General features: G+C 66.8%; 3 protein-coding genes across 3 annotated transcripts in view; 1 reads left to right on the forward strand and 2 right to left on the reverse strand.

Annotated features, from left to right (window-relative positions):
* Positions 1 to 3,529: 3,529 nt before the first annotated feature.
* PFL1_05522 (uncharacterized protein) lies at positions 3,530 to 4,445 on the reverse strand (the record flags this gene model as incomplete). The annotated part of the gene is made up of 5 exons (XM_007883058.1): positions 3,530 to 3,576; positions 3,661 to 3,751; positions 3,863 to 3,897; positions 3,976 to 4,032; positions 4,121 to 4,445. The coding sequence occupies 5 exons, from the start codon at positions 4,443 to 4,445 to the stop codon at positions 3,530 to 3,532; spliced, it is 555 nt and encodes a 184-aa protein (XP_007881249.1).
* A 1,187-nt stretch (positions 4,446 to 5,632) lies between these two features.
* On the reverse strand, positions 5,633 to 8,575 carry PFL1_05523 (uncharacterized protein; the record flags this gene model as incomplete). The annotated part of the gene is made up of 2 exons (XM_007883059.1): positions 5,633 to 5,647; positions 5,897 to 8,575. 2 exons carry the CDS (start codon positions 8,573 to 8,575, stop codon positions 5,633 to 5,635), a joined length of 2,694 nt encoding a protein of 897 aa, XP_007881250.1.
* Positions 8,576 to 9,984: 1,409 nt separating this feature from the next.
* PFL1_05524 (uncharacterized protein) overlaps positions 9,985 to 12,673 on the forward strand; it is a gene marked incomplete at both ends in the record, with an annotated part of 3,381 nt that continues 692 nt past the window's right edge. Inside the window, one exon of the mRNA XM_007883060.1 lies at positions 9,985 to 12,629. Within this exon, the coding sequence (XP_007881251.1) occupies positions 9,985 to 12,629 (2,645 nt within the window). The remainder of the gene's footprint in view (positions 12,630 to 12,673) is intronic.

The raw sequence follows: 12,673 nt of genomic DNA on the forward strand, positions 1-12,673 counted from the left end.
CTTCCGGAGCCCGGCTGGTCCTGACCACCGCCAGATCCGCCGCCAGCGTCACCACCGCCGCCAGATCCGCCGCCAGCGTCACCACCAGCGTCGCCACCAGATCCGCCACCAGCGTCGCCGCCAGCGTCGCCACCAGCGTCGCCACCAGATCCACCGCCAGCATCGCCGCCAGATCCACCGCCAGCATCACCGCCAGATCCGCCGCCAGCATCACCCCCAGAGCCACCGCCGACCGAGCCAGAGCTGTAGGGGCTTCCGGAGCCCGGCTGGTCCTGGCCGCCGCCAGCGCCACCGCCAGCGTCACCACCAGAGCCGCTGCCAGAGTCGCCGCCGGAGCCGCTGCCAGAATCGCCGCCGGAGCCGCTGCCAGAGTCGCCGCCGGAGCCGCTGCCCGAGTCGCCGCCGGAGCCGCTGCCCGAGTCACCACCAGTCGAGGAGCATCCGTACTTGTCCAGACCGTCGATGCCTGCATTTGGATGCGGAAGGGTGTGTCAACACGGCAATCCTATCGTCGCCGAGCAGATCCTCTCGACGGTGCACTTACCTGCGGCGGAGTAGGCGTCGCACGAGTTGGCGTGGTCATCCGGGCACTTGCCCGAGTCGTCAGGGAGGACGACGTTGGCCTCGACCTTCTGGAAGCTGCCGCATCCGATGCCGTCCATGGCCGACTTGTGGACGTGAGAGTGCTTGAGGACGGAGCAGGCGTCGTCCTTGCTGCAGCCCTTGGGGATGCACGGAGGCTTGCCGCCCGGCCAGTTTTTGGCGTGGGTGGGGAAGTCGGGGCACTGGTCGCCGCCCGAGCCGGGGGAGCCAGGGAAGCCAGGGAATCCAGGGAAGCCAGGGAAGCCACCCGAAGGGAAGCCCGGAGGGAAGGGGTCGCCCCCTCCACTGCCGCCGGGAGGAGGCGACGAGCCGGGGGTGTCGGGGGTGTCGGGGGTGGTGGGCGGGCTGTTGCCACCCGGGACCGAGCCGGGGCTGTAAGGGCTAGCCGGAGGGCCGGTGGGCGGGTCGTCCTGCGGGCTATTGCCTGGGGGGCTGTCGTTGCAGTCGTCGCCGCCGGAGCCGTCCGGGGTTGGGGGAGTGTCGTCTTGGCCTCCGTTGTCAGCCGGGGCGAGGTGACGACGCACCATGTGAGGCTGGACGCCGTGGCCACCCATGGGGTGCGAGAGGGCCATGGCCGTGGCCGCGAATGCGGTGAGGGCGAGGAGAGTAGCAGGGCGCATCTTGATGCTGTAGTTACGCTGCTTGTAGAGACTGTGTGCGTATGCGTATGCGTGTGTGTGTGTGCGTGTGCGAGTGCGTGTGCGTGTGCGCACGAGGTGCTAGGTATCTACGAGGCTAGCTCAAGTAGATCGAAGCGGGAAGGTGAAGGTGTCAATCTGAAGGGGTGGGGGCCTTGGATTAGGGGATGGATAAGAGTGAGAGAGGTTGAGGAACGAGCGAAAGAGGGAGGAGGCCAGAGTCGGGCCTGGGTCTTTATACCCTGACCTCGCCGCTGCGCGCCCCTTCCGCCGCTGCCGGCTTGGCCTCCTGCGCACTGAAGGAAGCTGAGGAGGAGAAGAGAGCGAGGGCGAGGGCGAGGGCACAGGATCAGCCCCAGGCTCTGCGTGCCACCTCGCTGCCTGGCTCTGATCTAACGTCGCCCGAGGCGGCTTGACCGTCCGGATGGGCGTCCGTCGAGTCCAACCCACCTTGGGTCTGCTGGCCGAGGGGTCCGTTCGCAAGTAGTCGTGCCCATGGATGAGCCCGTGCGTGCTGCTTGGCCTGTGCCGATTCGTTGCGAGGCTGGAGGGACGGTAGGCCATGGCTGATGCTGACCGGCGCCCACTGCAACGGCGGTGGGTTCGATTAACGCAAAAAGGTGGGTGGCAACACCCACCACGCAAGGGGCGGGGCGGTCATTCTCTGCCGGGTCGTCGCCATGAGCGCGTCGCCCCGAGGATGCCGTCGAGCTGTGGTTCCAGCCCCAGCCTCGTTTTTCGTTCGAGGTCTCGCCGTGTCTCGAGGCCCAAGGTGGATCGCCCTCTTCCGCTCGCAGCTCATCGGTCGGGCCTACTGCCAAAACTCTTGCTTTCTGCTTCGTTGAGGGCGTAGAGGGTCCATGCGTCTTGAGATCCCTGCCAAGCTCTAGCCGTGCCAACGCCCAGGTGCCATCTTGCCCGTCGAGCTGGGAGGTACGCTGATGTGCCGAATCCCAGACCGAGGAAAAGACGCTAGGGCTGGCCGCCATCCTCGACCGACAAGCGCAGATGAGATGAGTGGGGGCGCTGGTTGGTGGCGGGCTTAGGATGGCTGAGCCGCAAGCTCGGGGCTAAGATCGAGGCCGGGCGCCCCAGGCAGGCCAGGCTGCATCCGAGAATCGCATTCTTTGCCCTTGACACGGGCCCATTGTGCCCCTGCTGGCCTTAAGTTTGTTGTCCTTTGCTAGGCTTGATCTGCTTTTACTGCATCTCTGCCTTGTCCTCCGTGGCGCAGGCATCGTCGCACTACTCTGACGTTGCCGCTCCAAGGCGAGGGAGAGGGCTACTCGGGCGAAGAAACGCCGTCTCCGTCCATCGGTCTGCTGCCTCGTGAGGACGATCGGTCCCGGTCCCGCCTGCCGGCGCGATGATCACGGCAGGGCAGGGCCGCGCTGCAGGCGTACCGACGCCCCGGCTCGGCATCACCACCCGTCGCAAGCAAGCCACCGAACACGGGACGGTAACCGCAGCGCACACTAGTGCGTTGCCTCTGTTGCTGCGCCCGCCGACGCGTGGCTGATGCTGTGCCGAGGGTGTCTCTGTGTGGGTGTGTGATCAGAGAAGGGATCGTCCGTTTACGGCGCAGGTGGGACGAATGGCCATCGAGTCCCGCTCAGCCCACCGCGATGGGCCGGTTGCCGTCCCGGTCGCAGATGCGGCTGTCGCGGCCTCTCCGATCGTCTCTCTGCCAGCATGGCACAATGCACCGCAGAGGGACCCGCGCGATCCTCGGAAGATTGCTCCACGCTACCGGGGCATTGCATCTGACAGGCCCGCTGTTCGGTAGTCTGCGAAGCGAAGTGGGGGTGTACTCCGGCCGGCACATCGCATAGCAGCCTCTCCGCCCTCTGCTGACCCGTGAGACCACGAACTCCAACCGTAATCAGCCTCGCAACAGCCACCAACGGCGACTCACCGGGCTGCCAGCAGAGTCAGGCTTGAGGGGCCTGCGCAGGGATCCCGAGCGTAGCGCCACGGCAGGCGCCTGCAGCCGCGCACGCCCGCCACTGCCGGCATCTTGGTGCCCGCTTTGGGCGGAATCGGCCATTGGCCGATCGAGGAGTGGGGCGTCTCGCCTCGATGGACGTGGGGCTTGCGGTCAACATTCAGGATCATCGGGACTACGGAGGACAAAAAGGTGCGGCGGAGAAGCCGTCGTGTGGGCGTCGGACCGGGACGACGGCGACCGGCCCAGACTACCACCTTGAAGATGCCGCGTTCGGCGTCTTTGCGCCCGGAGGTGGGTGCGACGAGGTCAACGGGACCGGCTCGTCCCATGCGGCGCTCATCTAGACAGCGCAGCCGAGGAGCCACCTCAGGAGGTCGCGAACGACGCCTGGCAGAGAACATGGGTAGGAGCCAGAGAAGCCAGGTGATCAGCGGTGCCATCGACGGGCCCGTCTGCAGGGCGGCAACTCACCGAGCTCCGTGAAGAGAGAGCAGTGGGCCGAGTAGTTGCGCATCGCGCACTGTCCGTTGCTCAGCGGGTAGGTGACCTGCTCGAGCTGGGCCTGTCTTGGCGAAAGCGGCGAATGGAGTCACTCGGGCAGGGTCAGCTTTGACTGCTCACCGCGCCGCATCGCGATGTCTTCTCCTCATCAGCTGCTCTGCTCGAGACTCACCTCAACCTTGGACACGGGCGCGACAGACTTGCAAGCTGTGAGTCGGATGGGGCCAGCGCCCCAGGTCAGCTATCAGCTTCTCTCGGCCCTCAGCAGGCATGTTGCAGACTCACAGTCGACCAGGGGCAGGATGTCGTTCTGGCCAAAGTAGCACATCTGCTTCTGCTGGACTGCGGGGACCAAATAGCATGCAAGAAGGCCTCAGCGTGCAGCTCGTCTGTCGATCGCGCCGCCGTAGCATCAAAGGGATGTACTCACGCTTCTTGTCGGCGCCGTTGAAGATGCAAGGGGCGCGGTAGACCTTCTGACCACCGTCGCGTCGCTCAATCGCGACCTTGGATCCCTCGGACATGGTGTCGGTGGGACCGACAGCCTTGAGGTGGCCGAGACCTCCCAGGCCACCGAGGCCGCCCAGGCCGCCCAGACCGCCTAGGTCAGGCAGGGGGAGGGCGCCAACGATCTCGTCGACGAGGCCGCGACGCTCAGCGCTGGGCTCGCCAGCGACCGGGACCTTTCCGGGCAGGGCCAAGACGACGGCGAAGAGAGCGACAGTGGCGAAGAGGACGGAGCGAAGGACCAGCATCGTGGAGCAGAGCTTTGCTGTAGAGAGAGGTAGGTGTGCAAGGGATGGCTTGGAGATTGTTGTCGCCGAAGAGGGACGGTCTGGATGCTGGAGTGGAAGGCGGATGGAGGATGAGGAACGGGGATGCTGCCATGGGCTCGAAGCCGGCTGCTTTATACCTTGCAGGCTCGCCTCGATCAGACTCATGGAGAGGTCAAGCCGGCTGCCGCTTCACGACCGCTGACGAGACGGACTGCAACATCTCTCGACCATCAAGAGGGGGAGCGGATCAAGGCAAGTGCCAGCCGTGTCCATCGAGGGGCTCTGCTCGCCTTCCAGCGATACTCCCACGCTCGAAAGTCCCCTCGACGACGGTTGAGCTCCCGGCGATATGCTTGCTATGCTCAAGGGACACTGTTGTGCACTGTCGACCTTGAGCGTTTCCTTTTTCCGCGATGGCAATGGGAAGGCCAGCCGACCCTGCTGGATGGGCTTTGCGAGCTGAACCAGCATGTCTCCGTCGCCTGGTCATTCGCAGAGGGGAAGGCAGACGGTCGAGAGGCGGCCACGGAGCACCGCCGGCGGACCAGACGTCGACAAGGTCAGAGGCTCGAAAAGGCTCTCGGCGATACGTTTAGCTCAGCTGTTCCGGGCCGCGTCGAGCCGGTGATCGCTGCGAGGTCCCTTTGAAGGCTGACGATGCGGCAATAGCGACAGCAACAACGATTGCGACCGCAAGACAGTGGCCAAGGACTTCTGATGGGCTGACAGAGCATGTCGAGCCCGGCGACGTCCGATGCACCTGCTGGCCTGCCCGTCGATATGCTCATCGCGGCCTTTCCTTTTCGCTTGCAAAGCTCAAACTCTGCGGCGGATGTCGTACGCCGCATGGTTCACACGTCAAGTCGTCAGAAGGTTTGAGCTGCAGGGGGCCCAGGTTGAGGCTAGGGCGGAGCGGTCTCTTTGCGATTAATCATCGTCGTCGTCGTCGACAGTCGTCGTCGCCCATGTCTATCGTCGCATGCCCGGGTCGTGATCCGCCCTGGCCCGCTTCGGGATTGCTGCAGCAGGGTGAAGCAGACGGCACGGCGCTGCAGCGGGTGTCGGTAGGCTCAGACGCAAAGGAAGAGGGAGGAGATGGGTAGAGTTCAGCCGGGCGTGCGCCTGTCGGCGGGCAAACGGGGATCCGTCGGAGATGGCCAAGAGCTTCACTCGTCGTCGAGCTGTACAGCATCAAGGTGGCAACAGCATGATCAGGAGCAAGAGGGAATGCAAAACGTCAGTCATCGATGCGCTTCTCTTTGGTGTGGGAACGAGCGCAACTTTTGGGGTTAGGTCTGGCGCGGACCTCCGCGTCGGCCTCCCTCTTGCGAGTCCACGGGCCCATGCTCATCCAAAGACCATCCCATCGACTGGCGACCCCTAAAACCAGAGTCAATGCAAGAAGACCGAGGGGCATGCTGGTGACGTACCTCGACGGTGAAGCTGGTAATCTGGGGCAGGTAGGCGCACGCGGCGAGGTCGAGATAGTAGAGGTCGTCGAAGATGTCCTTGCCGTCGAAGCCGCCGTGGACAAAGAGCCTCGAGTCGCGCAGCCAGGCCTGGTGGTAGCCGCGCCCCGGCGGCTTGGCTCCGCACACCCTGCGCGGCTCCCACTGCAGGTTGACCAGGTTGAGCGTGAGCAGCTCGTCGGTGTACGTCTTGCTGTCGTGGCCGCCAAAGACGAAGAGGTAGCTGCCCACCTGGGTGGCCGTGTGGCCGAGGCGGTTGTGGATCTCGTCGGTCTTGACCTGGTACCAGGTGCGCGTGTCGAGGCGGAGGATGTGGATGTCGTTGAACGACATGTGGCCGTCGCTGCCGCCAATGACGATCAGCTTGCCGTCGACGAGGTTGGTTGTGTGGTAGCCGCGGCCGATGGGGATCTTGCCCTTGCACTCGAGCCTGCGCCACTCGAGCTTCGAGAGGTCGTGGACGTCGAGCGCGTGGACGTCGTTGAGCGCGCCGACGCCGTTGCCGCCGCCAAAGACGATCAGCTGGCCCTCGTGGTAGTTGCAGGTGTGGGCGCGGCGCGGGCTGGGTGGCGTGCCGCCAATCTCGGGCTTTGACCAGCGCAGCGAGACGGTGTCAAACACGTAGAGGTCGTTGAAGTAGTTGGGACCGTCGCCGCCGGCAAAGACAAAGAGTCGCTGGTTGACCATGGTGGCGCTGTGTGCGCGGCGGGCCGGGGGCACCTCGCCCGTCACCTTGGGCTTGGACCAGCACATGGTCTCGGTGTCGAAGCACCACAGGTCGCGGAAGCAGCCCTTGTTGTCGCAGCCGCCAAACAGCCAGAGCACCTCGTCGCAGAGGTTGGCCGTGTGCGCCCGGAAGCTCCGCCGCGGCACGCTGCCGTGGACGGGCGCCTTGGACCAGTACATGGCCGGCGGCGGCGCCGGCTTCACGGTGGGCGCCGACGGCAGCTGGGGTAGCGTCCTCGAGGCCGACTTGGCGCCCCGCGAGGCGTCGGTGCGTGAGGAATGGTGGGTCCCGCCGGTGCTCGAGCCATGGCGAGCCGAGCCCGATGTCGAGGCCCCGCCCGCAGCGGCTCGATCCCGATCGTTGCGGCTGGGCCGGTCCCGCGAAGTTGTCGCTGACGGCGCCTTGGTCTCGGAAAGCACCGCAGCATTGCGGCTGCCGGAGCGCGCCATTGGTTCCGCGCGGCTTGGCCGGGCAGGAGGAGCCGTCTCCGACCGTGCCGCCGAGGACTGCGCGGGGGCTCCAGCGGCACGCGCTGACCGAGCTTCGCGGTGTTCTTGCGGGCCTGCGACCGCGCTCACAGCCGCTGCGGGCGACGGGCTGGCCCGAGACGACTCCTCGTCGCCTGCAGAGGCCTTGGACGACGGCGGCCGCAGCGATTCCGACGCCCGGCTGACCTGGGAGATGGGGGAGAGCGGCAGGGCGCTGGTCGGGCTGGTGCCGTTGGAGGCCTGAGCGTGTGCGGCCGCATCGAGCGCCGATATAGGCAGGCTGAGGCTGTCGCGCCCTCGGGCCGAGACCCCGGTCGCGGACGAGCCCGAGCCGATCTCGGCCGCCAGCGACTGGGAGCGCGAGATGGCGCGATTGAGCGAATCAATGCCCGGACCGTTTCCGGACGAGGCCTGCTGCTGCTCGGGTCTCTCGGCCATCGTGCTCCCGGGCGCACTTGATTCGCTCGCGTTGCCAGCACCACCGCTGACTGTCGTGGCAGTGCTAGACGACGGTGCCGCTGCTGCTGCGGCCGCCGCCGCCGCAGAAAGAGAAGAGGCCCTGCCACTCGTGTGACGGCCGCTCGACGTCCCTGCGCTCCGGCTGCCATTGCTGCCGCCGTTGCTGCCGCCGCTGCTTCTCGGCGCGGAGCTCCGACCGCCGACGCTGCCCATGACCTCAACCGGCTCCGCGCCTGACGAAGTCGAGGAGGTGCCAGGTCCATCGCTGTGTGCATCTGCCCTGAACGTCCCATGGCCCGCAAAAGTCGACGCCGTGTCGGGACGCCGAGGTGGTGAATCTTCGACCATGGTCGTCGACGCCTGGCGGGACCTGCCGTACAGCTGTTGCCGCGAGTCGTCCGCGGCAGGTGTCTCCAGCCCTCGCCAACCGCCCGAAGCCGAGGTGCCACCCGAGGTGTTGGCGGCGTCTTTCGAGTATCCGCCGATGGGTGATGAGCGCTGGATCCCATGGAGCCCGCCGAAGGAGTCCTTGTGCGCGAGCGTGGAGCCGCCGTGGTGGTGGCTGGCGTGCCGTCGGAACGTGCCTCCCGCCGTGTCGCCGGGCCCGCCGAATGAAGCAGAGACGGGAAGGTCTGAAGACGATTCTCCGTCCACCGGGCTCGATACCGAGCTTTCGTAAAACACCGGGCCGGCGTGCTTTGCCGGCATCGCCGAGGCTTTGCGGGCAGCGGCCATCGCAGCGTCGTAGGTGGCATAGGACCTCGCCGTGGGCGACTGCGCCAGCGAAGAGGATCCCGAGCTGTGCATGCTCAGGCCGGTGGGCATCGTCTGCGACGTATGGAGCCCGAGCCTGCCGACGTCGTCGGTCAGTCGAGCCAGCTGGGCCGATGCGTCTCCGTAGCCGGCGCCGCTCGCAGGATCGCCAGCCCTATGCGACCCGGCATGAGCCGAAGAGGGGTTCGACATGTTGGAGGTCGGTCACGCCCGGCAGCTACGCGAGCGGCGCTACGGCTCTCCGTTTGAGAGGCAGGATGGGCAGGGTTGGTCGCCAAGCCCTCCCTTCAAAAGCCCGTCTTGTCTGCGTGGATGGACCTGGTCGCCACGCTTACGGCTCGTTGTGACCAAGGCGAGGCGGCGCCAGGTGTCGGTGGCGGATGGGGCCGGGTGGCGTAGTAAATGGCAGGCTAGAGCTAGGCAAGCTGCTTCTCAAGCATCGGAATCGCTGCCGATGCTCTGCGGCGAAGCGTTCGGAGAGGCCGGCGGCAGAAGGCACGTCGTCCAGGGGCGAGCTTCTCTGTTCGAAGCGTCGCAGTGCGGGACTGGCGTCTCCGGGGCTACCGCACGCGGGTAGGACAGGATACGTAGATGTGTAGGTCGTGGTGGATAGAAGAGGTAGGTGGGGTATCGAGCAAGCAGGTTGAATGACGAGGGAGGGCAAGGGGGCCAGGCAGGATGCAGGCAAGCGGAGATAGACAGGCAGAGGAAGCGGCAGGCGGAGCTGGGGCCCAGCCAGAGAGAGGCCTGCGAGCGGTCCGCCACGCCGCTTGGGCAGAGAAGCCTAGCCTGCCTCTCTAGCTTTGGTCTGGCGTGGGCCAGCCCGGCCTCGTCTTGCCGGCCCTGCCTGCATTATTGCCTTTCATGCAGGCGATATTCAGCCCCACCAAGGTCAAGGCGGCCGGCTCTTCGCGGCCTCTCTGGACCGTCAGACCCGCTCCCGCTCCCGCTTGCTGTGAGCTCGCCGTTTCTCTGGCAGCTCGTGCGGTCTGCTGGCCGTCGAGCAGAAGCAAGAGACGGCGGACGATGGGCCGACAGAGAGGCTTCTTGGCCTTTGTGCCCACAACCAAGGCGAAGAGAGGCCTCGGCGTCGTCGACAAAAATGGCCTGCCAGGCCAGGCCCGCGGCGGATCCAGTGCGGCCCGCTCAGTGTTCGGCTCCGAGATGGTGCCGCCGTGCGCCGCGTGCGAAGGAGCGAGCAAGCGAGCAGGCTGCGAAGACCAACACACCAGCCTCGGGCACGCGAGCCGTGTGGAGAAGAGGCAGGCCAGCCAGCCAGCCGGCCAGCCAGCCCAGCCTGGGCCTGGCGAGGTGGAGCGGGCAGCCTGGTCGGTGCTCGACCCCTGCCTAGCTCTTCCTACTCCTCCCTTCCCTCGATCGACGGCCATCAAACACGACGCTCCACAAGCTGCTACCACGACGGGCCACTGCTCCACTCGCTCAACGACTGACTCGCCGCTCAATACCAGCGGCCTCGTCAGGTCACCAACCTCCCTCCCCCCTCACTTCGACAAGGACGCCGTCCGACTAGCGAGGCCCACCTTTGACGCAGCCTCGACCTTGCTGCGCGTGGCTTCCCTCCGCAGCGGGCCTCGCCCAGGATGGCCTACTCGAACTCGTCGCGGGCGCTGGCCTTCCTCACCGAGACGTCCGAGGATGCCATCGCCGCGCTCAAGGGCATCGTCGGCGGCGCCGGGTCGGCAAAGTACCTCGACACGTCCGAGGACAAGGTGTCGCTCATCACGTCCCAGATCGACTCGAGCCGCGACGAGGATCGCATCCACGGCCTCACCCGCATCGTCGCCATGATCTCAAAGGGCAGGGACGCCTCGAGCTTCCTGCCCGGCGTGCTCAAGCTCACCTCGTCCACCAACATGGATGTCCGCAAGCTCGTCTACATCATCCTCCTCCGCTACGGCAACAGCAACCCGGACCTCACGCTGCTCAGCATCAACAGCTTCCAGCGCGACCTCTCGGACCCCAGCCCCCTCATCCGCGCCATGGCCCTGCGTGTCCTCAGCGCCATCAAGGTCAAGATGGTCTCGGCCATCGTCCTCATGGCCGTCTCCAAGGCCACCCGCGACCCCAACCTCTACGTCCGCAAGATCGCCGCCCTCGCCGTGCCAAAGTGCTTCGAGCTCGACCGCACCCAGCTGCCCTCGCTCCTCGAGAGCCTCTCGACGCTCCTCTCTGACCGGTCCCCCTTTGTCCTCGGCGCAGCCTTGGCGGCGTTCCAGGAGATGTGCCCGGATCGGTGGGACCTGCTGCATCCGCACTACCGCAAGATCTGCCACGCGCTTGCCGACGTGGACGAGTGGGGCCAGATCACCTGCCTCGAGGTGCTGATGCGCTACTCGAGGGCCAACTTCGTCCAGCCCACCGTCGCATCGCTCGCTTCGCCAGGTCAGGGGCAAGAGGCCCAGGTCGAAGCGTCGGGCCAGGCATCATCCGGCAGCGGCCGGGAGAAAACCGGAGCGACGGCGGCCAGGTCCGAGACGCGCGCAGCTGCCCCTGCCTCTGCCCCGAAGGCCATGCACTCGGCTCTCGAGAGCTTCCTCGAGGGGGAAGAAGGGCCTCGGACAGACGCCATCGGGACGGCATCACCCAGCAGCGGCGAGAAGCCATCCTCGTCGTCGTCCACTTCAGCCTCGGCATCGATCGACCGGGACCTGGAGCTGCTGCTGGTCAAGGCCGAGCCGCTGCTGCAGAACCGCAACCCGGCCGTCGTGATGGCCGCCGCTCGCCTCATCTACTATCTGGCCCCGGCCTCGCGCCACCACGTGCTCGCGAGGCCGATTGTGCGGCTAGTGTCGCGATCGACGCCGGACGTCGTCTACCTCGTCCTGCTGAGCGCCCTCGACATTGCGCGTTCCTCGCCGGAGCTGTTTGCGCCCTACGCTACCGCCTTCTTCCTCGGTCCCGCCCACGTCGAGCCTGCGCACGTCTCGCTGCTCAAGCTCGACATGCTGACGGTGGTCTGCAACCGGGTCAACGTCGCGCTGGCGCTGCCCGAACTGGCGGAGCACGTGCGGTCGCCCTCGGACCTGATCGCCACGCACGCCGTCGGCTGCCTCGGCCGGCTGGCAGCCAAGCTGCCCGACGCCTGCAGGGACAGATGCCTGGCCGCCCTCCTCGACCTGCTCAAGCAGAAGCAGAGGAGAGAGGGGGCGATCAAGGCATCGGCCAGAGATGCGGTCGTGGCCAAGGCCGTGCTGATCATCAAGGACCTCGTCCACGACCAGCGGCAGGAGGGAGGCGCCGGCAGCGCGGCTGGTGGCGAGACGACCGCCTCGATCGTCCTTCGGCTGGCCTCGCTGCTGTTCGGCGCCCCGCCAAAGCCGTCGGCGTCGGCGACAGAGGCATCGGCAGGCGCTGCGGCGAGGAAAAAGAGACCCAAGGTCGTGGGCAAGGGCGCCATACTGCACCCGGGCGCGCGCGCCAGCATCCTCTGGCTGCTAGGCCAGGACTGCCGCGAGGTGGTGCCGCAGCCCTCGTCGGCGCTGGGCGCTGGCAAGACGCTGGCCGAGCTGGTGCTGCCCGACATCCTGCGCCGCTGCGCCATCAACTTTGCCAACGAGGCGTCGATCGTCAAGTTGCAGATCCTCACCGTGTCGACCAAGGTGTTTGCCTTCCTCCCCTCGGCGGTGGCCGCATCCGAAGACGCGGCGCAGCTGATCGAGGCCGTGACCAAAGTCCACTTCTACCTGCTGCGGCTGGCGCGCTACGACCTCGACTTTGACGTGCGCGACCGCGCCCGCCTCTGCAAGGGCCTGACGGCGGGCCTGGTCGACGTGCCGGCCACCTCGTCGCCGTCGCCGTCGCAGCATGCCGACGACGGCAGGGATGGAGGGATCGCGCGGGAGATCCTCGACGCCGTCCGGCGCGCGACGCAGGCGGTAGGCGAGTGGTCCGAAGAAGGCGACGCCAACCTCAAGGGCGTGCGTTTGAGGCGCGAGCAGGTGGTCCATATCCTGTTTGAGGGCAAGTCGATCCCCTCGGACCTGGCCGACCAGCTCGAGGCGGACCGGAAGCGGGAGCCAGACAGCATCGGCGGCAGCGGCGGTGGCACCGCGCTGGCCTCGAAGCTGGGGAGCCTGTCGCTGGCGCTGGACGGCAAGCTGATCCGGGGCTGGCACGCGACGGCGCTGCCGCCCTGGAGCACGCCCGAAGACGCCACGCCGGCGTCGAAACGCGATCCGCCGCCGCTACCGTCTACCGCGCCCTCCGGCGGCCTGAGCGCTGGCGGGTCCGGTACCACGACGCCGCTCTCGGCCTCGGCGCTGGCCAGCG

This window comes from Pseudozyma flocculosa (assembly GCF_000417875.1).
Source record: "Pseudozyma flocculosa PF-1 unplaced genomic scaffold scaffold00020, whole genome shotgun sequence".
Taxonomy (NCBI): Eukaryota; Fungi; Basidiomycota; class Ustilaginomycetes; order Ustilaginales; family Ustilaginaceae; genus Pseudozyma; species Pseudozyma flocculosa.